This window comes from Anomaloglossus baeobatrachus, chromosome 1, assembly GCF_048569485.1.
Source record: "Anomaloglossus baeobatrachus isolate aAnoBae1 chromosome 1, aAnoBae1.hap1, whole genome shotgun sequence".
In the NCBI taxonomy this organism is placed as follows: domain Eukaryota; kingdom Metazoa; phylum Chordata; class Amphibia; order Anura; family Aromobatidae; genus Anomaloglossus; species Anomaloglossus baeobatrachus.
In genome coordinates, this window is record NC_134353.1 from 328,640,218 (window position 1) to 328,665,208 (window position 24,991).

At 41.3% G+C, this 24,991-nt stretch overlaps 1 protein-coding gene across 9 annotated transcripts in view; it reads left to right on the top strand.

Annotated features, from left to right (window-relative positions):
* The window catches only part of WDFY3 (WD repeat and FYVE domain containing 3), a 388,800-nt gene extending 364,093 nt beyond the window's left edge, over positions 1–24,707 (top strand). For all 9 annotated transcript variants that reach the window (XM_075351922.1, XM_075351959.1, XM_075351945.1 and 6 more), the window contains 12 exons: positions 2,655–2,746; positions 4,713–4,925; positions 5,622–5,769; positions 10,307–10,461; positions 10,545–10,703; positions 15,094–15,273; positions 15,576–15,758; positions 16,006–16,102; positions 16,225–16,557; positions 17,119–17,230; positions 18,412–18,609; positions 22,253–24,707. In XM_075351922.1, the coding sequence (XP_075208037.1) occupies positions 2,655–2,746; positions 4,713–4,925; positions 5,622–5,769; positions 10,307–10,461; positions 10,545–10,703; positions 15,094–15,273; positions 15,576–15,758; positions 16,006–16,102; positions 16,225–16,557; positions 17,119–17,230; positions 18,412–18,609; positions 22,253–22,373 (1,991 nt within the window). In that variant the 3' untranslated portion in view covers positions 22,374–24,707. The remainder of the gene's footprint in view (positions 1–2,654; positions 2,747–4,712; positions 4,926–5,621; positions 5,770–10,306; positions 10,462–10,544; positions 10,704–15,093; positions 15,274–15,575; positions 15,759–16,005; positions 16,103–16,224; positions 16,558–17,118; positions 17,231–18,411; positions 18,610–22,252) is intronic.
* Positions 24,708–24,991: the final 284 nt, after the last annotated feature.

The window sequence follows — 24,991 nt, forward strand, 5'->3', positions numbered from 1 at the left end:
CGAGGCCAGGCTTGTCCGAAGAGTCAAGGCTAACCCAAGGACAACAAGGAAGGAGCTCCGGGAAGATCTCATGGCAGTGGGGACATTGGTTTCAGTCAATACCATAAGTAACGTACTCCACCGCAATGGTCTCCGTTCCAGACGAGCCCGTAAGGTACCTTTACTTTCAAAGCGTCATGTCAAGGCTCATCTACAGTTTGCTCATGATCACTTGGAGGACTCTGAGACAGACTGGTTCAAGGTTCTCTGGTCTGATGAGACCAAGATCGAGATCTTTGGTGCCAACCACACACGTGACGTTTGGAGACTGATGGCACTGCATACGACCCCAAGAATACCATCCCTACAGTCAAGCATGGTGGTGGCAGCATCATGCTGTGGGGCTGTTTCTCAGCCAAGGGGCCTGGCCATCTGGTCCGCATCCATGGGAAGATGGATAGCACGGCCTACCTGGAGATTTTGGCCAAGAACCTCCGCTCCTCCATCAAGGATCTGAAGATGGGTCGTCATTTCATCTTCCAACAAGACAACGACCCAAAGCACACAGCCAAGAAAACCAAGGCCTGGTTCAAGAGGGAAAAAAATCAAGGTGTTGCAGTGGCCTAGTCAGTCTCCTGACCTTAACCCAATTGAAAACTTGTGGAAGGAGCTCAAGATTAAAGTCCACATGAGACACCCAAAGAACCTAGATAACTTGGAGAAGATCTGCATGGAGGAGTGGGCCAAGATAACTCCAGAGACCTGTGCCGGCCTGATCAGGTCTTATAAAAGACGATTATTAGCTGTTATTGCAAACAAGGGTTATTCCACAAAATATTAAACCTAGGGGTTGAATAATAATTGACCCACACTTTTATGTTGAAAATTTATTAAAATTTAACTGAGCAACATAACTTGTTGGTTTGTAAGATTTATGCATCTGTTAATAAATCCTGCTCTTGTTTGAAGTTTGCAGGCTCTAACTTATTTGCATCTTATCAAACCTGCTAAATCTGCAGGGGGTTGAATACTACTTGTAGGAACTGTATGTCACCTGATGTACTACTTTTACATTGTCATACGCACTCTATTCCATATAATCAGATCCCATTCTTTCTGTTAGTTTTTTTTTTTGCGTTTTACAAACGTTTTATAACTTTTTATGAAGCTATTTTTAATAAAATTACTAATATGTATATATATAATAATATAATATAATATATTTTTTTTTCTTTTTTCTATTATTGCTGATTTCCCTTATAACTGGGGCTGCTATATATTGGCCCCAGTTACAGGGGAATATCAGCCTCCTGTCTGCATAACAAAGCTAACTTGGTCTTTTAAAACCCAGTAGCTCCTGCTCCCTCCATAACACCCAGTAATCACATGTGCGTGCTACTCCTTTATGATCTTTATACCTAAGCTCTGGTTCAGTGCTGTGTATACTGAGATGGAGAAGGTAAACATGGTAATATACCTTTTCTACAGGGAATCTGGCTGTGTCTGATAGCCAGCTTACTTCCCCCATAGTTGCATGATTTTGTGCAAGCTTTTTAAGCTGTATTGATGTTTTAGAATGTAATATGTAATGTGAGGATTGCCCAGTCATTCGATTATTATTTATTACAATATTAATATTAGTACAATAATTATGAACAATACAAGGCACAGACAGGTATAGGAGGAGAGACGACTTTTATGTGAGGGCTCACAGTGTACAGGGGATGGGTGGGGATACTGTAGGTGAGGGTACATTAATAGAAAATTAGTATGAGCCCACCTCTTGGCATCCCTGCTGATCAGTTCTTTGAAGGGGTAATGACACTCCAATATAAATGACCTGGAAAACCCTTTAATTTTATTTAATATGCTTAATCAGAATAAAGGTAGTCAGCGAAAATGTGTCTCCGTTAATTCTTAGTCGGCATTACAGATCATGTACCTGAAATTTGGACTTGCATAATCATTCCTATAATTTGTTTTATTCCCTAAACCTGTGTTAGTGTAATGCAGTGTTGATGTGTACTCACTGATACCTTTTGTTCAGCGCCATTCTGCTCCTCTTTTGAGTGACGTCACTGGTCTTCAGACTATCCAACCCAATCTACGTTCTATATGTGAAACAGAAATGGCTTCTACAATGTAAGCCTACAAGCGCTTCGCCCTGCTTCTTCTTCACCCCCTGAAGAAGCAAGACGAAACGCACGTCGGGGTGGAGGGAGATTGGACCTGATTTTCTTTTGTGACGTCCATAAGGAGCTTGTTACAGGTAAATAATACCGATTCCATAGATATGTCCATGCTATTTGTTTATATACCATTTGGTACTAATAGTATCCCTTATACCTAATATGGCAGATCATTTGCTGGCTGATCTTTTTAATACCACAGACCTTGTGTTATACATGCAATTTGAATGAGGTGTGATATATTGTGTCCTTCTTTTTGCTAGGCATCTGCAATATTATGTTTTATGTACTTTATTGTATAAGTAAACTTGGACTTTTTAACAAGTAACCTATTGTACACTCACTTCATAACTTCATATACCTGGCCTAGATATATACTGTGGCTCAGACATTTTGATTTTTTTTTATATATATATATATATCCTGGTTTTGGGTCTGTAAGAAAAAAAACAATTGTGCATCATTTTGATCTAATTATACTTCTAGGTTGTAAGCAAAATGGAACAAAGCTTGGTGATGTAATTCTACCTCCATGGGCAAAAGGAGACCCCCGAGAATTTATCCGCGTGCATAGAGAGGTAAAAGTAGAATGTTTTGTCATATATGATAGGGATATATTGTAACTAAATAGAGATGCTTCCATATAGTGCATTGTGAACAAAGAATGAAAAAAATTAAAAAATATCAATACACTAAACGCCACATTGTGTGTGTGTGAGTGTGTGTGTGTGTGTGTACATATATATATATATATATATATGTATGTATGTATGTATATAAAATATATATATATATATATATATATATATATATATATATATATATATATATATATATATATATATATGATTATCCATAAACACATTCATGGCAGAAAGTGTTGGCAGCCTTTTCCTTTCTGTTTGTTTTTTTTGTGTTGTTCCAATACACACAGATGAAGTACACATGTATGACAAAACATATGTAATTGCAATAATTTTCTGGGAGAAATATTTCATTTTCTGGAACAATTTCAAGGGTGCCAACACTTTTGACCATAACTGTATTATTTATATGATATACATACTGTTGATACGTTACATCACAAGAGTGAGTTCACAGTTTTGTAAATATTTTATTGCATTTTTTCATGAGACAACATTGCAACACTGAAGATAACACTTTGATACAATGTAAAGTAGTCAGTGTACAGCTTGTAGAAGTGTAATTTGGTGTGCCCTCTAAATAACGCAACACAGCCATTAATGTCTAAGCAACAAAAGTGAGTACACCCCTAAGTGAAAATTGCTAAATTGGGCCCAAAGTGTCAATATTTTGTGTGGCCACAATTATTTTCAAGCACTGCCTTAACTCTCCTGGGCATGGAGTTCACTAGACCTTCACAGATGGCCACAGAGTTCTTCTTCGACTCCTCCATGATGACATCTCGGAGCTTTTGAATGTTAGACACCTTACGCTCCTCCAACTTCCATTTCAGGTAACCCCACAGATGGTTAAATAGGGTTTAGGTCTAGCACCTCTACCCTCAGTTTCTCTATCAAGGCAGTGGTAGTCTTGTAGGTGTGTTTGGTTATCATGTTGGAATACTGCCCTTTGGCGCAGTTTCCGAAGGGAGGGGATCTCAACTTCAGTATGTCACAGTACATGTTGGCAATCATGGTTTCCTCAATGAATTTTAGATCCCCACAGATGGCAGCATTAATGCAGCCCTAAACCATGACATTCCCACCACCATGCTTGACTGTAGGCAAGACACACTTATCTTTGTACACCTCATCTGATTGACACCATCTGAACCAAATAACATTATGATGGTCTTACCAGACCACAGGACATGGTTCCAGTAATTGATGTCCTTAGCCTGCTACTCTTCAGCAATATGTTTGCGAGCTTTTTTGTGCATCATCTTTAGAAGAGGCTTCCTTCTGCGATGACAGCCATGACAACAAATTTGATGAAGTTTGCGGCGTATGGTCTGACCATTCACAGGCTGACTCCCCACCCTTCTTAACCTCTGCAGCAATGCTGGTTCAATCACGCGTCTGTTTTGCAACCTCTGGATATGAGCTGTGCATGTGCACTCAACTTCTTTAGTCGACCATGGTGAGATCTTGTCTGAGTGAAATCTGTCTTGTTAACCTGCTGTATGGTCTTGGCCACAGTGCTGCAGCTCAGTTTCAGGGTTTTGGCAATCTTCTTACAGCCTAGGCCATCTTTATGTAGAAAAACAATTATTTTGTTCAGATTCTCAGACAATTCTTTGTCATGAGGTTCCATGTTGAACTCTCAGTGACTAGTATGAGAGAGTGTGTGAGCAAATTTAACATACCTGCTCCCTATTCACACTTGAGACCTTGTAACACTAACTGGGCAGGAAAAATGGGCTAATTTAGTTCCATTTTCCCCATTTTCACTTAGGGGTGTACTCACTTTTGTTGTCGGCGGTTTACACATTAATGACTGTGTGTTGAGTTATTTAGAGGACACACCAAATTTACACTGTTATACCAGCTGTACACTAACCGGTTATTACTATTCTCTCAGGCTCTGGAGTGTGACTACGTCAGTGCCCATCTGCATGAATGGATAGACCTGATCTTTGGGTACAAGCAACAGGGGCCACCTGCGGTAGATGCCGTCAATGTTTTTCATCACCTCTTTTATGAGGGGCAAGTGGATATCTACAACATTAATGACCCTTTGAAAGAGACAGCTACCATTGGCTTTATTAATAATTTTGGACAGATCCCTAAGCAGGTAAAGAACATTTAATGTATTTCCATTTGTGTCGTTTCTAAATATATGAACACCTTACAAGTGATCCATGTCCACAGTCAGTAATTCTGATAAGAAGACAACGGCAGTCACTGTAAACTGTAAAATAATGATCATTACAATTTATAATCATCTGTATACGTTTCTTCAGCTTCGAAAAAATCATAGGCGCCTTCAATTTTTGTTGCGGACAGGGCAAAAGTGTCCTATTTTTACGGCGTTTTTTGGAATTCCTAGACAGTCGATAACCCTGTCGAGGTCTCTACTGTAGAGATCATATGTTGTGTTGCCACAACATTGCTAGGATTGACAGAACAGAGACTGGCGGGGGACCAGGGAAGCATCGGCTCAGGAGCTTCTTTTGCAATTTTAGACCAGTGGTTCCCAAATTCCAGTCCCCATGGCCCCAACAGATCATGTTTTCAGGATTTCCTTAGTATTGCACAGGTGATGCCTTGATAATGATTCCTTCAACTGCTCAATGCTAAGGAAATCCTGAAATCATGATCTGTTGCCATGAGGACTGGAGTTTGGGAAACACTGACTAATGGATCATGAGGGTTCGTCAAGTCTTCTAAAAGCTCTGTCTAATTTTTCAATAAATGTGGTCATATCTTTTAACGTAATCATATTCGATCTCTAAATGTACATTTTTCGCACTTTTCTCTTCTTTATCAGCTTTTTAAAAAGCCACATCCACCAAAACGTGTTAGAAGTCGTGTTAATGGAGACATGTCGTCATCAGCTATGCCATTGGGTTCTGCATCTGACAAGATATTTTTCCATCACTTGGACAATTTGAGGCCCTCCTTGGTTCCAGTGAAAGGTAGTGCACACACATGGTTACAGGGGAGCACAGCCACATTATTACATAGTCGCAGTATAGTGTGGGCTATACATTAACACAATATTGCCACACAATATACAGTACAGCACCTTGTGAATACTTACTTATTGTGGCTTCATGAGAAATTAGCCTATCTAATAATTGTGCACATATTTAAGGCATTATTACAATAAAAATCATCCTGTACATATTAAAATCCTGCCTTAGTAAAATGCTCCTATAGGGAGATAATGAAGTTACCTATAGCTGCTGGCTTTCAGTCATCGAGGCAGTGGACGAAGCGATTACGGTCATTGCTAACTATTCTGTAAGCCGCTATTATCACTCCATAGTACTTGGCAGTGTATATTTACCTGGCATGGTGTCATTCAAAGGGCAGGGGAGAGATTACAAATATGTTCATAGTGTAGTGAGCAGTAACTGTAATCAGTCTCCTGCACTGCCCCTATGACTGGAAGTGAGCGGCTACAGGGAGGATATACTTTCATTTTCTCCCTGTAGCTGTTTTTCCAGTAATGGAGGCAGGATTTTAATTCTTTTAATCTTAACTCTATATCTGCAGGTAAAAATCTTTAGCCATTTACAAAACACAAACTACTATGACAATAAAACAAAGCTTTATTTTATTTGTGTCATTATTAAAATAAACTACAGCCTACAAATACAATGGTTCTATTTGTGAGTAGAACGTTACAATGAAACAGCCTAATTTATCATGTAGGATTGCTCATGGAGTAATCTATGTTAACAATGAATATTATTTATATCAAGTTTTATACTACAGGGTGGGGCATAAGTATGGATACACCCTGGGTGGGCCATAAGTATGGATACACCCTGATAAAAAAAAGAGTAAATCTGAATTCAAAATGGCGGCTTTGCAGATGGCCGCCATGGGTGTCACCCGGCCTCAAATGTTTTGCCCCTCCCATGTACTAATATGCCACAAACAGTAAGGTGATATCAGCAACCACTTCCATTTTATCAGGGTGTATCCATAATCATGGCCCACCCTGTATTATTTAATATACTAAAATATAATCAAAAATGAAAATAAAAATATACATTATATAATGACCTATCGTCTTATTTTGATAACCAAAATCTTAAAAACACTGATAGTAGTTTGACATTGCAAAAACGGTGCAGACTATGAATACACAAACATTATTGAAAGTGTACCAGTAATCGTCATTTTAATTTATATTTCATAAATCAATAGTACAAACTTTTGTAATATAACTTATCACAGAAACCTGTTTCTTTCTCCTCTTGGACTGATCTTTCACTCTTAATACATTGTTAAAGATTGTGTTCAGTTAAGACAGATTTTAGATTTTTCCATTCCATTCCTTAGATAGCAGATGACAGTTGGTGCTCATGAATTTCTATGGAGGGGCAGAATGTTTGTATTCACGAGTTTCTTATATGTGTACAATCTATTTTTGAAATAAAAATTAAAATGACTGTTGTTCTTCAAAAAAGTACCACCCCACCCCCCAAAAAAAAAAAAATTAAGAAAAAACTGTGTAACTGTGTGTATAGTGTGGTGTAAGGTTGTTAATATAGTTGTCCTCTTCTCACTTGTGTGACTTCTATTCTGACTGTCTCCTCACACTGCGGTTTGTGTGAGTCTGAAGTCACTTTTATAGTCTTAAGGCCGCTTTACACGCAGCGACATCGCTAAAGCGATGTCGTTGGGGGTCACGGAATTCGTGACACACATCCGGCCCTGTTAGCGATGTCGTTGCGTGTGACACGTGCAATCAAAAATCGTCGCAAACACGTGCAAAATCGTTAATCGTTGACATGCTCCCCTATTCCCAGTTATCGTTGCTGCTGCAGGTACGATGTTGTTCGTCGTTCCTGCGGCAGCACACATCGCTATGTATGACATCACAGGAACGAGGAACCTCACCTTACCTGCGGCCGCCGGCAATGAGGAAGAAAGGAGGTGGGCGGGATGTTCGTCCCGCTCATCTCCGCCCCTCCGCTTCGATTGGGTGGCCACTTAGTGATGTTGCTGTGACGCTGATTGAACCACCCCCTTAGAAAGGAGGCGATTCGCTGGTCACAGCGACGTCGCTAGGCAGGTAAGTAGTGTGACAGGTCCGCGCGATTTTGTGCGCCACGGGCAGCGATTTACCCGTGATGCACAAACGATGGGGGCGGGTATGCGCGCTAGCGAGATCGCAGCGTGTAAAGCGGCCTTTAGCCTATGTATCGTCAGAACAATTTAATTAAAGGTTTAAAGTGAAGTTCTGAAATTATTCTTCTTGGTATGATTTTTTTTTTAACACAACAGAAACCTGCATTTTTACAGGGGTGTGTTTACTTTTTATATTCATTGGACTTACGGATCGCCATCTTCCTCAGTTTCTAGCGCTACCTTGCTCTTCTTGTCATTCATGTGACTGACATTCCAAATCCGCCGGATTACACAGTGGTTTACGTGTGAACTGTAAGTCACATATAGGGTCTGTGCGCACTGGGTAGATGTTTCTTAAGCAAAATACACACCCTCTGGCAAAATTCCGCACCTTCGGCAAAAAAAACGCACCCAAAATCCGCATGCGGTTTTACCGTGGTTTGTTGCGGTTTTGGTGCGGATTTGCCGCACTTTTGTCTCTGTGGTTTTTAACCATTATCAATCGCAAAACCGCAGGTACCTGCAGATAAGAAGTCATATTCTGCTTCATTTTGCTTCACAAATTCTTGGATTTCTCACAGATTTTGCTGGGGAAGGACTGCATGAACATTATGAACAAAAACTGCACCTTTCCTGCAGCAAAAACCATGGCAAATCCGTGGCAAAAAACAGTCTGCGCACAGGGCCTTACAATGTAAATCCTTGGAACCTTGTTATGACATTCCATATACTTACAGTATATAGCTGACTTTTGGTTCACTCAAAACCTCAAGAGAATCTGGTGACTTGTAATATTATGTGAGTGAGAAGAGCAGCGCTGGAAACTTGGTAAGATTGCAATTGGTGAGTATGTCATTGAATTTACACTATATTATATACACATTTCGACTGGTTTAGGGAATTAAACATTTTCTTGGGAGTGCTTCTTTAAAAGATATACTATATATACAGTACAGACCAAAAGTTTGGACACCCCTTCTCATTTAAAGAGTTTTCTTTATTTTCAGGACTCTGAAAATTGTAGATTCACATTGAAGGCATCAAAACTATGAATTAACACATGTGAAATGAAATACTTAACGAAAAAGTGTGAAACAACTGAAAATATGTCTTATATTCTAGGTTCTTCAAAGTAGCCACCTTTTGCTTTGATTACTGCTTTGCGCACTCTTGGCATTTTCTTGATGAGCTTCAAGAAGTAGTCACCGGAAATGGTCTTCCAACAGTCTTGAAGGAGTTCCCAGAGATGCTTAGCACTTGTTGGCCCTTTTGCCTTCACTCTGCGGTCCAGCTCACCCCAAACCATATCGATTGGGTTTAGGTCTGGTGACTGTGGAGGCCAGGTCATCTGGCGTAGCACCCCATCATTCTCCTTCTTAGTCAAATAGCCCTTACACAGCCTGCAGTTGTGTTTAGGGTCATTGGCCCATTGAAAAATAAATGATGGTCTAACTAAACGCAAACCGGATGGAATAGCATGCCGCTACAAGATGCTGTGGTAGTCATGCTGGTTCAATTTTGAATAAATCCCCAACAGTGTCACCAGCAAAGCACCCCCACACCAACACACCTCCTCCTCCATGATTCACGGTGGGAACCAGACATGTAGTGTCCATACGTTCACCTTTTCTGTGTCGCACAAAGACACGGTGATTGGATCCAAAGATTTTAAATTTGGACTCATCAGACCAAAGCACAGATGTCCACTGGTCTAATGTCCATTCCTTGTGTTCTTTAGCCCAAACAAGTCTCTTTTGCTTGTTGCCTTTCCTTAACAGTGGTTTCCTAGCAGCTATTTTACCATGAAGGCCTGCTGCACAAAGTCTCCTCTTAACAGTTGTTCTAGAGATGTGTCTGCTGCTAGAACTATGTGGTGTGGCATTGACCTGGTCTCTAATCTGAGCTGCTGTTAACCTGTGATTTCTGAGACTGGTGACTCGGATAAACTTATCCTCCGCAGCAGAGGTGACTCTTGGTCTTCCTTTACTGGGGCGGTCCTCATGTGAGACAGTTTCTTTGTAGCGTTTGATGGTTCTTACCACTGCACTTGGGTTCACTTTCAAAGTTTTCCCAATTTTTCGGACTGACTGACCTTCATTTTCTTAAAGTAATGATGGCCACTCATTTTTCTTTACTTAGAAAACTCTTTGAATGAGGTATGTCCAAACTTTTGGTCTGTACTGTGTGTATAATATATATATTAGTTTATATTTTAGACATACAGCCATACACACACATATAGATGCACACAAATGTGATTTTCATTACAGTGTAACAAAGCCTGTTGCTACACTTATATAGGCTTTTGTTATATTATTTTATCGTCCACATGTTCATTAATACCGCTGCCATTTTTTTTTCTTCAAGAACTGAAAGAACCCGTTGGTCAGATTGTTTGCACAGATAAGGGAATTCTGGCTGTAGAACAGAACAAGGTTCTCATCCCACCAACCTGGAACAAGACTTTTGCATGGGGCTACGCTGACCTCAGTTGCAGATTAGGAACTTATGAGTCTGACAAGGTTTGTTCCTTTTCTGCTGCGCTAAAGACCATTTGTAATCTTTATCAATAGAAAATATTCAAAGAGTTTGTCTTGTTTTGCAGGTCGTTGTCATCTATGAATGCTTATCTGAATGGGGGCAAATTCTTTGTGCCATTTGCCCAAACCCGAAACTGGTTATCACCGGGGGAACCAGTACAGTAATCTGCGTGTGGGAAATGGGAACTTCTAAAGAAAAAGCAAAATCTCTCACATTGAAACAGGTTTGTAAAACGTTCTGCAGCAGTCACTCTGTGTAGTCCTCCTATAAAAACATTTTGCATGTAGTCTGGACCTCCTATATAACGTTAACCTTTTTTCTTTATAACAATTTGGGTTTTTGCAACAGCTATTTCAGTTTCATATATCTAATAACTGATGGACTGAGTAATATTTCTTGATTGAAATGAGGTTTATTGTACTAATAGAAAATGTGCAATGCACATTTAAACAAAATTTGACTGGGTCAAAAGTATGGGCACCTCAACATAAAAGTGACATTAATATTTTGTAGATCCTCCTTTTGCAAAAATAACAGCCTCTAGTCGCTTCCTATAGCTTTTAATGAGTTCCTGGATCCTGGATGAAGGTATATTTGACCATTCCTGTTTACAAAACAATTCCAGTTCAGTTAAGTTTGATGGTCGCCGAGCATGGACAGCACGCTTAAAATCATCCCACAGATGTTCAATGATATTCAGGTCTGGGGACTTGGGATGGCCATTCCAGAACATTGTAATTGTTCCTCTGCATGAATGCCTGAGTAGATTTGGAGCGGTGTTTTGGATCATTGTCTTGCTGAAATATCCATCCCCTGCGTAACTTCAACTTCGTCACTGATTCTTGCACATTATTCTCAAGAATCTGCTGATACTGAGTTGAATCCATGTAACCCTCAACTTTAACAAGATTCCCGCTGCCGGCATTGGCCACACAGCCCCAAAGCATGATGGAACCTCCACCAAATTTTACTGTGGGTAGCAAGTGCTTTTCTTGGATTTTTTTTTTTTTTTTCCCTCCATGCATAACGCCTTTTTGTATGACCAAACAACTCAATCTTTGTTTCATCAGTCCACAGGACCTTCTTCAAAAATGGAACTGGCTTGTCCAAATGTGCTTTTGCATACCTCAGACGACTCTGTTTGTGGCATGCTTGCAGAAACGGCTTCTTTCGCATCACTCTCCCATACAGCTTCTCCTTGTGCAACGTGCGCTGTATTGTTGACCGATGCACATTGACACCATCTGCAGCAAGATGAAGCTGCAGGTCTTTGGAGGTGGTCTGTGGATTGTCCTTGACTGTTCTCACCATTCTTCTTCTCTGCCTTTCTGATATTTTTCTTGGCCTGCCACTTCTGGGCTTAACAAAAACTGTACCTGTGTTCTTCGATTTTCTTACTATGTTCCTCACAGTGGAAACTGACAGTTTTAATCTCTGAGACAACTTTTTGTATCCTTCCCCTGAACAACTATGTTGAATAATCTTTGTTTTCAGATCATTTGAGAGTTGTTTTGAGGAGCCCATGATGCCACTCTTCATAGGAGATTCAAATAGGAGAACAACTTGCAAGTGGCCACCTTAAATACCTTTTCTCATGATTGGATACACCTGCCTATGAAGTTCAAAGCTCAATGAGGTTACAAAACCAATTGAGTGCTTTAGTAAGTCAGTAAAAAGTAGTTAGGAGTGTTCAAATCAAGAAATTGATAAGGGTGCCCATACTTTTGCACCGGTCAAACTTTGTTTAAATGCGGATTGCACATTTTCTGTTAGTACAATAAACCTCATTTCAATCCAGAAATATTACTCAGTCCATCAGTTATTAGATATATGAAACTGAAATAGCTGTTTCAAAAACCCAAATTGTTATAAAGAAAAAAGGTTAACATTAATAGGGGTGCCCAAACCTTTTCATATGACTGTGTGTGTGTATATATAATATATATATAATAAGAATTTGGTTTTGTCGTATGAAGCACCTGATATAAAAGCAGTCTGGCTGTTTAGTCTTGACCATCAGTATATAGTAATAATCTGGCTGCGTAGTCTATTGATGAGCAAGCATGCTTGACACTGCTCGATACTCTATCAAGCATTGGGGTGCTTAGGTACGCTCAGTACTTGGCCTATTATCATCTGTCCTCTGATGTGTCGTTCGTGAATGATCCAAGACGGAGTTGGCTCCGTTCGGGAATGATGGGAGCCGGCCCCCCAGTGAGAGCCGCTTGCAGTCTCTGAATGGCTTTCACTGGGGGTAAAAGCTACTTTTTCGAATGCTGTGTGTGGAAAAAAAAAACACCACCTGCTCTCCTCCGGAAATGCTCTGTATATGGCTGGCTGTATGTGGGTTGAGAACCGAACTGCCCAATCATTAACTTCCATAATGCTCCGAGCATCCAACCTGCTCGACTCGAGTAAAGAGCAGTCTGGATCTCCCCTATTTTTGCAGTCTAGTTGTGTAGTCTGGACCCTGCCCTATATCAGCAGCCTAGATATGTAATCTAGATTTCCCACTATGTTGGCAGTCTAGATGTGTAGTCTGGACCCTCCCATATATCGGCACTCTAGATTTGTAGTCTCAATCTTACCTCTTTGTTGGCAGTCTAGATATGTTATCTGGATCTCCCCCCTTTGTTGGCAATCTAGATGTGTAGTCTGGAGCTATCCCTATAATAGCAGTTTGGCTGTATGGTTTAGATAGAGTCAGGGCCAGAAATATTTGGACAGTGACACAAGTTTTGTTATTTTAGCTGTTTACAAAAACATGTTCAGATATACAATTATATATATAATATGGGCTGAAAGTGCACACTCCCAGCTGCAATATGAGAGTTTTCACATCCAAATCGGAGAAAGGGTTTAGGAATCATAGCTCTGTAATGCATAGCCTCCTCTTTTTCAAGGGACCAAAGGTAATTGGACAAGGGACTCTAAGGGCTGCAATTAACTCTGAAGGCGTCTCCCTCGTTAACCTGTAATCAATGAAGTAGTTAAAAGGTCTGGGGTTGATTACAGGTGTGTGGTTTTGCATTTGGAAGCTGTTGCTGTGACCAGACAACATGCGGTCTAAGGAACTCTCAATTGAGGTGAAGCAGAACATCCTGAGGCTGAAAAAAAAGAAAAAATCCATCAGAGAGATAGCAGACATGCTTGGAGTAGCAAAATCAACAGTCGGGTACATTCTGAGAAAAAAGGAATTGACTGGTGAGCTTGGGAACTCAAAAAGGCCTGGGCGTCCACGGATGACAACAGTGGTGGATGATCGCCGCATACTTTCTTTGGTGAAGAAGAACCCGTTCACAACATCAACTGAAGTCCAGAACACTCTCAGTGAAGTAGGTGTATCTGTCTCTAAGTCAACAGTAAAGAGAAGACTCCATGAAAGTAAATACAAAGGGTTCACATCTAGATGCAAACCATTCATCAATTCCAAAAATAGACAGGCCAGAGTTAAATTTGCTGAAAAACACCTCATGAAGCCAGCTCAGTTCTGGAAAAGTATTCTATGGACAGATGAGACAAAGATCAACCTGTACCAGAATGATGGGAAGAAAAAAGTTTGGAGAAGAAAGGGAGCGGCACATGATCCAAGGCACACCACATCCTCTGTAAAACATGGTGGAGGCAACGTGATGGCATGGGCATGCATGGCTTTCAATGGCACTGGGTCACTTGTGTTTATTGATGACATAACAGCAGACAAGAGTAGCCGGATGAATTCTGAAGTGTACCGGGATATACTTTCAGCCAAGATTCAGCCAAATGCCGCAAAGTTGATCGGACGGCGCTTCATAGAACAGATGGACAATGACCCCAAGCATACAGCCAAAGCTACCCTGGAGTTCATGAGTGCAAAAAAGTGGAACATTCTGCAATGGCCAAGTCAATCACCAGATCTTAACCCAATTGAGCATGCATTTCACTTGCTCAAATCCAGACTTAAGACGGAAAGACCCACAAACAAGCAAGACCTGAAGGCTGCGGCTGTAAAGGCCTAGCAAAGCATTAAGAAGGAGGAAACCCAGCGTTTGGTGATGTCCATGGGTTCCAGACTTAAGGCAGTGATTGCCTCCAAAGGATTTGCAACAAAATATTGAAAATAAAAATATTTTGTTTGGGTTTGGTTTATTTGTCCAATTACTTTTGACCTCCTAAAATGTGGAGTGTTTGTAAAGAAATGTGTACAATTCCTACAATTTCTATCAGATATTTTTGTTCAAACCTTCAAATTAAACGTTACAATCTGCACTTGAATTCTGTTGTAGAGGTTTCATTTCAAATCCAATGTGGTGGCATGCAGAGCCCAACTCGCGAAAATTGTGTCACTGTCCAAATATTTCTGGACCTAACTGTATTCCCCAATAACAACAATTTGGATGTCTAATCCTATTACCCCTATAGTTTGCACTACTCTTTCACAAAAGTCCTGTTGTGGATCTGGTCTGAAATGTGTTGTCTTTCCAAGAAACTATTGAATAACTTAGTTATATTGCTCTTACCAATCCCTACGAGGTGTCTGTACTTTCTGCTGCTGACATGTCATCCTGTCACGGGCATGTGATCACTGCATCTATTCACATCTATGACATATTTCTTGCTGTTCTGGTTTCCAGGCACTGATTGGACATACCGACACAGTTACATGTCTGACCGCATCATTGGCATACCACATAGTCGTGAGTGGATCACGGGACCGCACCTGCATCATCTGGGACCTGAACAAGCTCTCGTTTGTGACACAGTTACGTGGACACAGAGCTCCAGTGTCTGCTCTCTGTATAAATGAATTAACAGTGAGTGTCTGGATGTTGGTGTAGATTTCAATGTATAGAATAATAAATAATATGTGGTGGATTTCTCCAATAAAATGTATCCTGGTAAATAATATGAGAGCAGACTCAGAAATGAGAAAATCCTTTACTATATATACAATAACATAATATTGGGTTACAAAATATTGGTTAGTTCTGAATATTATCCATCTTTACCAAATCTCACCTATATGTCTACAGTATTATTGTAGTAGGACATAGTCTAAAATGCTGAAGCTCCAGTGTCACCGTCTCTCAATAATGTTGTACCTGATTCGTTATAGGGTGACATTGTTTCGTGTGCTGGTACTTACATTCATGTCTGGAGTATTAATGGGAACCCGATAGTCAGTGTAAACACATTTACTGGAAGAAGTCAACAGATCCTGTGCTGCTGCTTATCCGAAATGAATGAGTGGGACACGCAAAATGTCTTTGTCACAGGACATTCAGATGGAGTTGTACGCGTAAGTGAATATTTTAAAGGGTTTGTCTGGGAGTATGCAATTGATGACTCTATTTGTAGGATAGGTCATCAATATGAGATTGGCAGGGTCTGAGACTCAGTACCCCCTCTGAAATCTGCTGCGGCAGAGGACGGATTTAAGCAACGTATGGGGGGAACACAGCAGTTTTTCCCTTGGGTACTGCATTTTATCAGTTATTGATGGTGTTCAGACCATGTGGATTTCTGTAATGTTACTTCTTCCCTAGTTTTGGAGGATGGAGTTTTTACAAGTGCCAGAGACGCCAGCACCAGAACCAGTTGATACCATGGAAATGCCAGATGAGTGCTCAGAGACACAAATGGGTATGTGGGTTGAGATCCTTACCTGTGATTTGTCTGAGATTCTTTTTCTATTTGCTCCTATATTCTGTAAATATTAGTGCTAACTGCAGTTCTCTGATGGTCTTATTTGTCTAACCATGCAGGACATGAAGCTCAGGAAGATGACAGCAGCGACTCAGATGTAGAAGATCAGAGCTCAAGCCAAGACACCAGACTGAAGGACAGTCAGACTTCGCCAAGCAATGTCACTCCCAGGACAAGGGCATCATCTGCTAGAGCCGGCCTGGCAGCTTGGTCAGCGGACAACAGCTCTGATGACTCCAGACGGTGGTCAGATCAGCTCAGCTTGGATGAAAAAGATGGCTTTGTCTTTGTTAACTATTCTGAAGGTCAATCAAAAGTGCAGTTCCCACAGGTCCAAAGTGGTGGTCAGGCAAGCCAAGCTGAGGGTCGCCACTATAACAAACTGAAAACTGGTAAGGGTAACTAATAACACTATCATCTATGGGAATTTTTTTCCCGATTTTCCAGTCATGATCATATTTCTGGGAACTGCGTAAAAATATCTAATGTACAGTCAGTACATCAGTGCCTCCTTTGGGGGAATCATTTGTTAATTCAGTACAGTAGGCCAGTGATATAGTCCTTTTGATAGGGTTGTCGTATGAGCTGTAACTGGAAGCAACTCAACAATCAGTTGATCACCCGAGACCTGGCTTCTGTAATTCATGGTTATTGTTGAGGGTGGCTACATCAGAGTGCTATAGTGGAATTGGCACAGCCACTCTACATTGCACCAGTGGTAATGGCGAAGGACTCCTCTAGCTAGCTGCTCATCCCCAATAAATATTAGACAAACTAAATTACTGTGGACATCTGAATTGGCTCATTTCTGCAGGGCCAGATGGTTAATGTAGATGAGGGCACTCTAATGTGTCTTGGGGGTGTTACAGATACTGATATATTATAATACAGAAGGTTAGGGTGGGGTCTATGAAAGCTTTTGTTCTGATGCAGAATATTCTCCTTTATTTCAGGATACAGGTGGGAGCGGCAGTTAGTGTTTAGAAGTAAGCTTACTATGCACACAGCATTTGATCGGAAAGACAACGCGCACCCTGCAGAGATCACAGCACTGGGTATATCCAAGTAAGTGCTTGTATAACAGATAATTGTGTCTAGGCCAGACTTTGCAAGTGTGCATGACAATGGTAGAGATGGGACATGACAGTTGTTTTCCAGGAAGATAGATTTATATTTGGATTACCCTGTCACCTTGTAGACATCTGAAATGGAGCTCCAGACAATGTGATGAATGGTGACATGCAGTGTATTTATCACATAACACTACTATATGGTGCCTTCATCACCCAACAGTCGCTCTTTACGGTGTGCTCATGTGACCATGGCTGCATGTATGAGTTCAGTTTACTCCTCATGTATCACCGTTAGTATGTTATTTTTAACTATATAGGCCAGTATTCATCATTTGGGGGGACCTGTCTGCAGGTTAGGCTATTGATATTGATGGACATCTGACAACAAGCACCGCCAACGATCAGCTGAAATTTGTTTTGGTAATGCACTCTTGTCTATTCACTTGAATTGAAGATATAGTGTAGTACCTGAAAGTGACTACTAAATGATGCCCAAGCCTGCCGAATTCCACCCCTTACATCACTTTCATCCCATAACTATCACATACCACAGCTCTGGCCGGAGGAGGGAAGCACAAATCACTTATGATAAGTGAGTATACAGGCAAAACAACAGGGGCTCACAGCTGCTGCCCTTTAAGGTAACACATTTTCCTGTATGTTTCTCACAGGAGTGAGTGTTTCTGTCATGTCTCCAGACCTATGAGTTCATCATACATCAAGTCAGTCAGAGCTCCGGTGGCGCCTGAGCTTCTATTTCAGTGACTTATCATGAGCTCGCAGGACTCGTGACATAGCACACTCGCTCCTGTGATAAAACAGACAGGGCAATGTATTACCTCAGAAAGCCGCAGTGTTATGTCTGTATACTCACTTATCATAAGTGACTTATGTCTTACCACCCTAGCTAGAAGCTATGGTATTTGCTAAAAATAAACTGAAGCAGCTGTGCAAAATCAGACACCACCATTACACAGTATATGGCGGGAGCATGTTTATAAGATTATCTCACCACTCAAAACATTTTTTTTTGAATATATCAAGTTGTGGAAATTAATGTTATTCCAAGATCTATTTATGAAAATATTCTGTGTGGTAAAGTCCCTTTATGGCTTCGATACACAAAATGTGGCTTAAACGTTTGTTCATTTTACATTCTCCATTGTTCTGCAGGGATCACAGTAGAATCTTGGTTGGAGACAGCAGAGGACGGGTATTCAGCTGGTCGGTAAGTGATCAGCCGGGGCGATCTGCAGCCGATCACTGGGTAAAGGATGAAGGGATGGACAGTTGTTCGGGATGTGCAGTAAGGTTTTCCCTGACTGAGAGGAGACACCATTGCAGAAACTGTGGGCAGCTCTTTTGCCAAAAGTAAGTACTTGTCCTGGAAGCTTTGTTCTTTTTGCACTTTCTGACCTCACCAATTTGTATTTTCTGTGTTACATAGACCTGATCTATAGATTGTATGGCTTGCCAATATAAAGTTATAACCCCCTACTATAAAAATCTCTGGACAAATGCAGTCTTATACACAAAATATAAATCCCAAAAAATCCTTGATAAAAATAACAGGGAAATACGCTGACACACTAAAGGCCACGTCTCACTAAGCAACATTGCTAGCAACATCGCTGCTGAGGCACAACATGCTAGCGATGTTGTTGTGTGTGACATCCAGCAACAACCTGGCCCCTGCTGTGAGGTCGCTGATTGTTGCTGAATGTCCTGGACCACTTTTTAGTTGTTGCTCTCCCGCTGTGAAGCACAGATCGCTGTGTGTGACAGCGAGAGAGCAACAACTGAATGTGCAGTGAGCAGGGAGCCGGCTTCTGCGGACGCTGGTAACCAATGTAAATATCGGGTAACCAAGAAGCCCTTTCCTTGGTTACCCGATATTTACCTTCGTTACCAGCGTCCGCCGCTCTCACGCTGTCCGTGCCGGCTCCCTGCTCTCTGCACACATAGCCAGACTACACATCGGGTAATTAACCCGATGTGTACTCTGGCTAGGTGTGCAGGGAGCCAGCGCTAAGCGGTGTGCGCTGGTAACCAAGGTAAATATCGGGTTGGTTACCCGATATTTACCTTAGTTACCAAGCGCAGCATCGCTTCCACGCGTCGCTGCTGGCTGGGGGCTGGTCACTGGTTGCTTGTGAGATCTGCCTATGTGACAGCTCACCAGCAACCCATGTATCGACGCTCCAGCGATCCCTGCCAGGTCAGGTTGCTGGTGGGATCGCTGGAGCGTCGCTTAGTGTGACGGTACCTTAAGGTTGCTTTAAAATGCCACCAATGCAAACTGAGGGAGCTGATATTAGATTATTGCACTATCCCTTTAAATTAATATCTATGTGCCCTTATACATTCCTTAATATCTCCTTATCTGTTGCTAATATTCATAATATTTTCTCCTAAATGTCAGTCAGAAGGAGACTGTTCTTATTAGGTAGTTACTCAAAATCCATAGCCCACAGATTTAAATCATTATAAATCATCTATATGTTTATGCATGCTAGTATTTGGGGTAATCCCTCACCGTACCTCGTGCCCTGATGCGCGTTTCGTTGTCACTTCCTTAGGGAGCGGTGGGGGAGGGCATAAAGTCACCTGTTTAAATGCTGATAGCGGCTGGTCAGCTGATGTTAGGAGTTCCTGCCAGGTGATTGGGGAGTGTTTCGGTAACTGGAGGTGTAATCATGTGACTGGGGGTGTTCCAGTATCTGCGACCATGTGACATGCCCCTAGACACTTGGCCGCTGGCTCATGGACTGTGACCTGCAAGCAAGCAGCGCCATTATGGAAACTGACGGCAGTGCATGTCAGCCAGGTGTGGATAGCTGTGCGACCGGAGGTCAGGGGGACATCAACATGCCCAACGCACTCCGGAACTATGTATAGGGGCAAGTGTAATATATATATATATATATAAAGTGCTATCTTAATATAATGTAATAGGTGATGAGACAGGGGCACTCCAAACAGAATTCCTTGACCACAATTAGCTGTGATCAACGAACACTGTCTGGAATATATCAAATAACGCCAATCATTAGCTCACATTTTGAATTAACATCAAAGTGAGAACCTAAGGTTTAAAAAAAAATAATTAAAACAAGCTTAGTGTGTCCGTGTATTTCCTTGATATTTTTAGCAAGGATTTTTTTGGATTTATATTTACTATGTGTTGACATACAAAATGAGATTTTTCACTTGTACACCAGGTGACTGAGACGGATATTCTAAAGGAAACAGTAAAAACTTTTTTGTTCATTGCCTTCTTAAACACATCTTACTGTATTGAGCATCCTCGTGTGATGGCATAAGGAACCACATCAAGTTTAATACATTTTTGGAGTGTGGGAGAAAACCGGAGCAACTGGAAGAAACGCACATAAACACTAAAGCCGGCGTCACACGGTACGATCCATCGTGCGATTGCACGAGCGATCGTACCCGCCCCCGTCGTTTGTGCGTCACGGGCAATTAGTTGCCCGTGGCGCACAAAGTCGTTAACCCCCTGTCACAAGTACTTACCTCCAGGACGGCCTCGCTGTGGCCGGCGAACATCCACTTCCTGAAGGGGGAGGGACGCTCGACGTTACAGCGACATCACACAGCGGCCGGCCAATAGAAGCAGAGGGGCTTTGATGAGCGGGACGTAAACATCCCGCCCACCTCCTTCCTTCCGCATAGCCGGCGGGACGCAGGTAAGCTGTGTTCATCATTCCCGGGGTGTCACACGGAGCGATGTGTGCTGCCCTGGGTACGATGAACAACCAGCGCAGAGAAGAAGAAACGACTTTTTGAAAATGAGCGACGTGTCAACGAGCAATGATAAGATGAGTATTTTTGCTCGTTCATTGTCGCTCGTAGCTGTCACACGCTACGATATATCAAACGATTCCGGATGTGCGTCACTTACGACGTGACCCCGCTGACATATCGCCCGATATATCGTACCGTGTGATGCCGGCTTAAGATATGGCATGTTAATAGATCATAACCTCTGGTTGGGTGTTTTTGATGTATATAATAATCTAGGGGCGAGTGGTCATCTAATGTGCCCATACACCTGAACAAGTGGACCTCAATCTCTCACAAGACAGCTTGGCTGAGGACAGGAGGGAAAGCCTCTATCAGGCATCTTTGGTAGCAGCTTATGTCCTGAAGGGAAAAAAAAAGGATTGAGTGTCTGAATCCACAATGCCAACTCTTATTTTCCTAGATATCATAACTTATGAGATAATCAGGAGGCCCCTTTTCAAATTTGACAATTACCTATTATCAGTGAGTTCAGGAAACGTCAATGGGTCTTAAACCTTTCAGCATAGACTCCGCTAGTGCTTGACAAAGAATAGAGATTTGAGGTATGTGCATACATTTAGTATTTATGGAACAAATTGGTGAATTTGCTCCAAGAGTAATGTGAAAGAAAGTTTGTCAACACAAAACGACTGCTCAAACCAAGCACAGGATTTCTGTGCACCGTTGGAATTGCTGAGCAGTTCAGTGCACCTTCCCACCTACTTGTTTTCCATTACTTAATTGATATTTCTGGCTTTAGAGGAGCTGCAAGAGGGGTTAGACAGATAATAAAGTAGGTGTTAAGGTGCACTGACCTGCTCGGCCACGCCAAGGATGCACCAAGAGTCAGTGCTTGATTTGAACACTCATTTTGTTCTGATAAACTTCTTTTCAATAGGATTTCTCAGCATTGTAAATGACAATGTACCGCTATGAGCTGACTACTGGTACCCCCCTTTGCGGTGTGTCCCCATCCACTTCAATGAAGCTACTGTGCAGTTGGGTCAACAAAGTCCCAGGAGTTATGTCCTCACAAATCATAATATAAGAATAGGTCAGATAGCCCTTGAATCTGTGCGTGGAACAAGTTGCAGTATTACCAAATTGGGTACTGTTCTACATAAATGGTAACCTTGTGGATTTACATGTATGTTCTCCGCTCTTAGATCATGACTGTAACTAGTCATCTCCATATTTTTCTCGTCTTCAGGTGCAGTCGATTCCAGTCAGAAATTAAGCGACTTAAGATCTCTTCTCCAGTGAGAGTGTGTCAGAACTGTTACTATAATTTACAACATGAGCGGGGCTCTGAAGAGTCATCAAGGAACTAGACATCCCTCCGCCATTGTCATTACATAGGACACTCCAAATTGTGCTGTAACCAACATTCTTTCCAAATGGGTTGGAACGTAAAATAATCAGTTTACATGCAACTTTGTTTTGTTTTCTGAACACCGCAAGAAAAAGGGATCACTCGACTCACTGATGACTTTACCTTGAAGTTAGTCACTGAGACCATGGTGAACTTCTATATAACCTAGTTCTGCTGCTACGTCTGCTGGCTGAAGAAAGTGCCCAACCAACAGCTCTCATACTACCTTGTGTTTGTTTTTGTAGAGCAGTCCCTCCTCGCAGTAACCCTATAGATAGCTTTTCGGACAAATAAGCCGCTTACGAAGAAATGACTCAAAGTTGTGTACAGTTTATTGTAAATAAAATATTGGCCTTTTTATTGAAATCTCCAGTTTAACTTGCCTGTTACATGGGACTAAACCTCATAAAGGAACTCAAGTAATAGATCATCAATATACTTTTGTCTGTACTGTCATTTTGTTCTGCATCTTCTAACATGTATGTATTTTAAGGCATCTCTTTTACCTCCATTCTCGCAGACCTACCCTGCCAAAAAGCATCATGGGGATCTTCTCGCTTAGGTTCGGCACTAATCTATAACTGGTGCTGCAGTCGCCAACTTAGCAGCACTTCAGTTCAGATTCAGTAGCTCTCATTCCATCATTAAGTTTTAGTGTCTAAATTCTGTGCATGTCTGGGGGTTAAAGGGTTGTGCACTGTGTGATATTAAAGCTGCACCCATTTGACCTATGTCTGTGAAATGTCTTGTGATGTGAAAAAGACCCAGGATAGGGAATACTCCAGTATTGTGTTACCTCCCTCATACATAGACATGGTTCAAGTGCATCACAATGCAGCCAACCTGCATGGGGATGAAATGGTTAAAGGGAATCTGTCAGCAGGTTTTATTTCTATGTAATCTGATAGCAGCATGATGTAGGGGCTGAGAGCCTGATTCCAGCAGTGTATCACTTAGTTTACTGGTTGAAGCAGTTGTAATAGAATTACAGCTTTATTTACTGCAGCTTTAGCAAAGCTCAGAATGTTGAGCTCCATATAACCCCACCCACACCACTGATTAGCAGCTTTCTGTGTACATTGTATAGTGACAGGCACAAAACACCTAGTCCTCTAGTAATAATCTCTTGCTCATAAACCACTGATTATTTTGAAACCTCAAAACACAACCCAGCAAGTGACACATAGCTGGAATCAGGGTCTCTTCCCTACATCATGGCACTCTAAGATTACATAGAAATAATCTGATGACAGATCCCCTTTAATCCATAGATTTAATTGTGTCCAGTTGTATGGGGAGGCAGCATATGTCATTGTGCCTCGGTTTTAATGACTCGCAAGCCATAATCAATTGCAGAGGCTTAGGAATAATGGAATGTATATATATCTCTGGTTGCATGGCTGATCGGTCCGTGCATAGCACAAATTTTAGCATTCATTTCTTAGCGAATAGAGTTGATCTGTGCATAGATGTGTGTAGCAGCACAGGGCATTTATGAATAAAGGCACATGATTTTTTTTAATTTTTTTTTTTTTTTATGAAATTCTATGAATTTTAACTCCTGTCCTTAAAGGGAATTTTCAAATTGCCGCTGAGACGTCTTCACTGTATCTGATGATTTCTGAAGGTCTGTGCATTATATAAACAGCGAAAATGAATTACCCCAGTAAAGCAATACAATGACAGATCAATCAGCCGCTTTATAGTTGTAGGTTTTTATCATTATTTATTATTAAAATATTTTTTTTACTTGAGGCCTCATTATCTAATCTATTAACTGTCCCCTTCAAGCATTTGTCAGATGAGATCTTTCATCTAGACCTATGAAAAAATTCCTGCTTTCAGGTTCTCTACCAGCCACCTTAGAGAATCTTGTGGTGCCTTGTCGAGCGCTTGTTATTCTCTCTGGTGAGTGAGACATAATCATTTATTACTCCGCTCCATGATGAACACAATAAACAATCACATTTTCTATCCCATGTACCCAAACGGATGTTAAATAAGACAGTAGATGTCCTGCGTAGACCAAAGACAAATAAGAGCTTTGGTACTAATCATGGCGGCTATCTAAGTGCTTCCTCGCATTTCCAGACAGCTTCAAAATTTTAGGGCCTGATTACTTGCTATGGTTGATTAGTACTGGTTGTAATACTTGTAACTTCACTTGTCAATCATGTTAGTTTTATGCTTGTTATAGCTGAAAAAATCTCCAATATATGCATACTTAAAATATTTTTGTTTTTCCACTTAAAGGGAACCTGTCAGGTCCAATATTCACCCAGAACCACAAGCAGTTCTATGTGCATATTGTTAATCCCTGCCTTACTATCCCAGGCTATAATAACATACATAGAGATCTGTAGAAAAAGTATTTCTAAAGATCCTTTATGATATGCTAATGAGCGCAGGGACTAGTCGCAAAGGTCTTCGTTCCCCCGACTAGTTCGCCCTCTTAGCATGTTAGCATACCCACAGGGGCGTGCTAACATGCTATTCAATGCCGATAATGCTGGGCAGTGGGCATTGAATGGCATGTTAGCACACCCCTGTGGGCGTGCTAATATGCTAAGAGGGCAG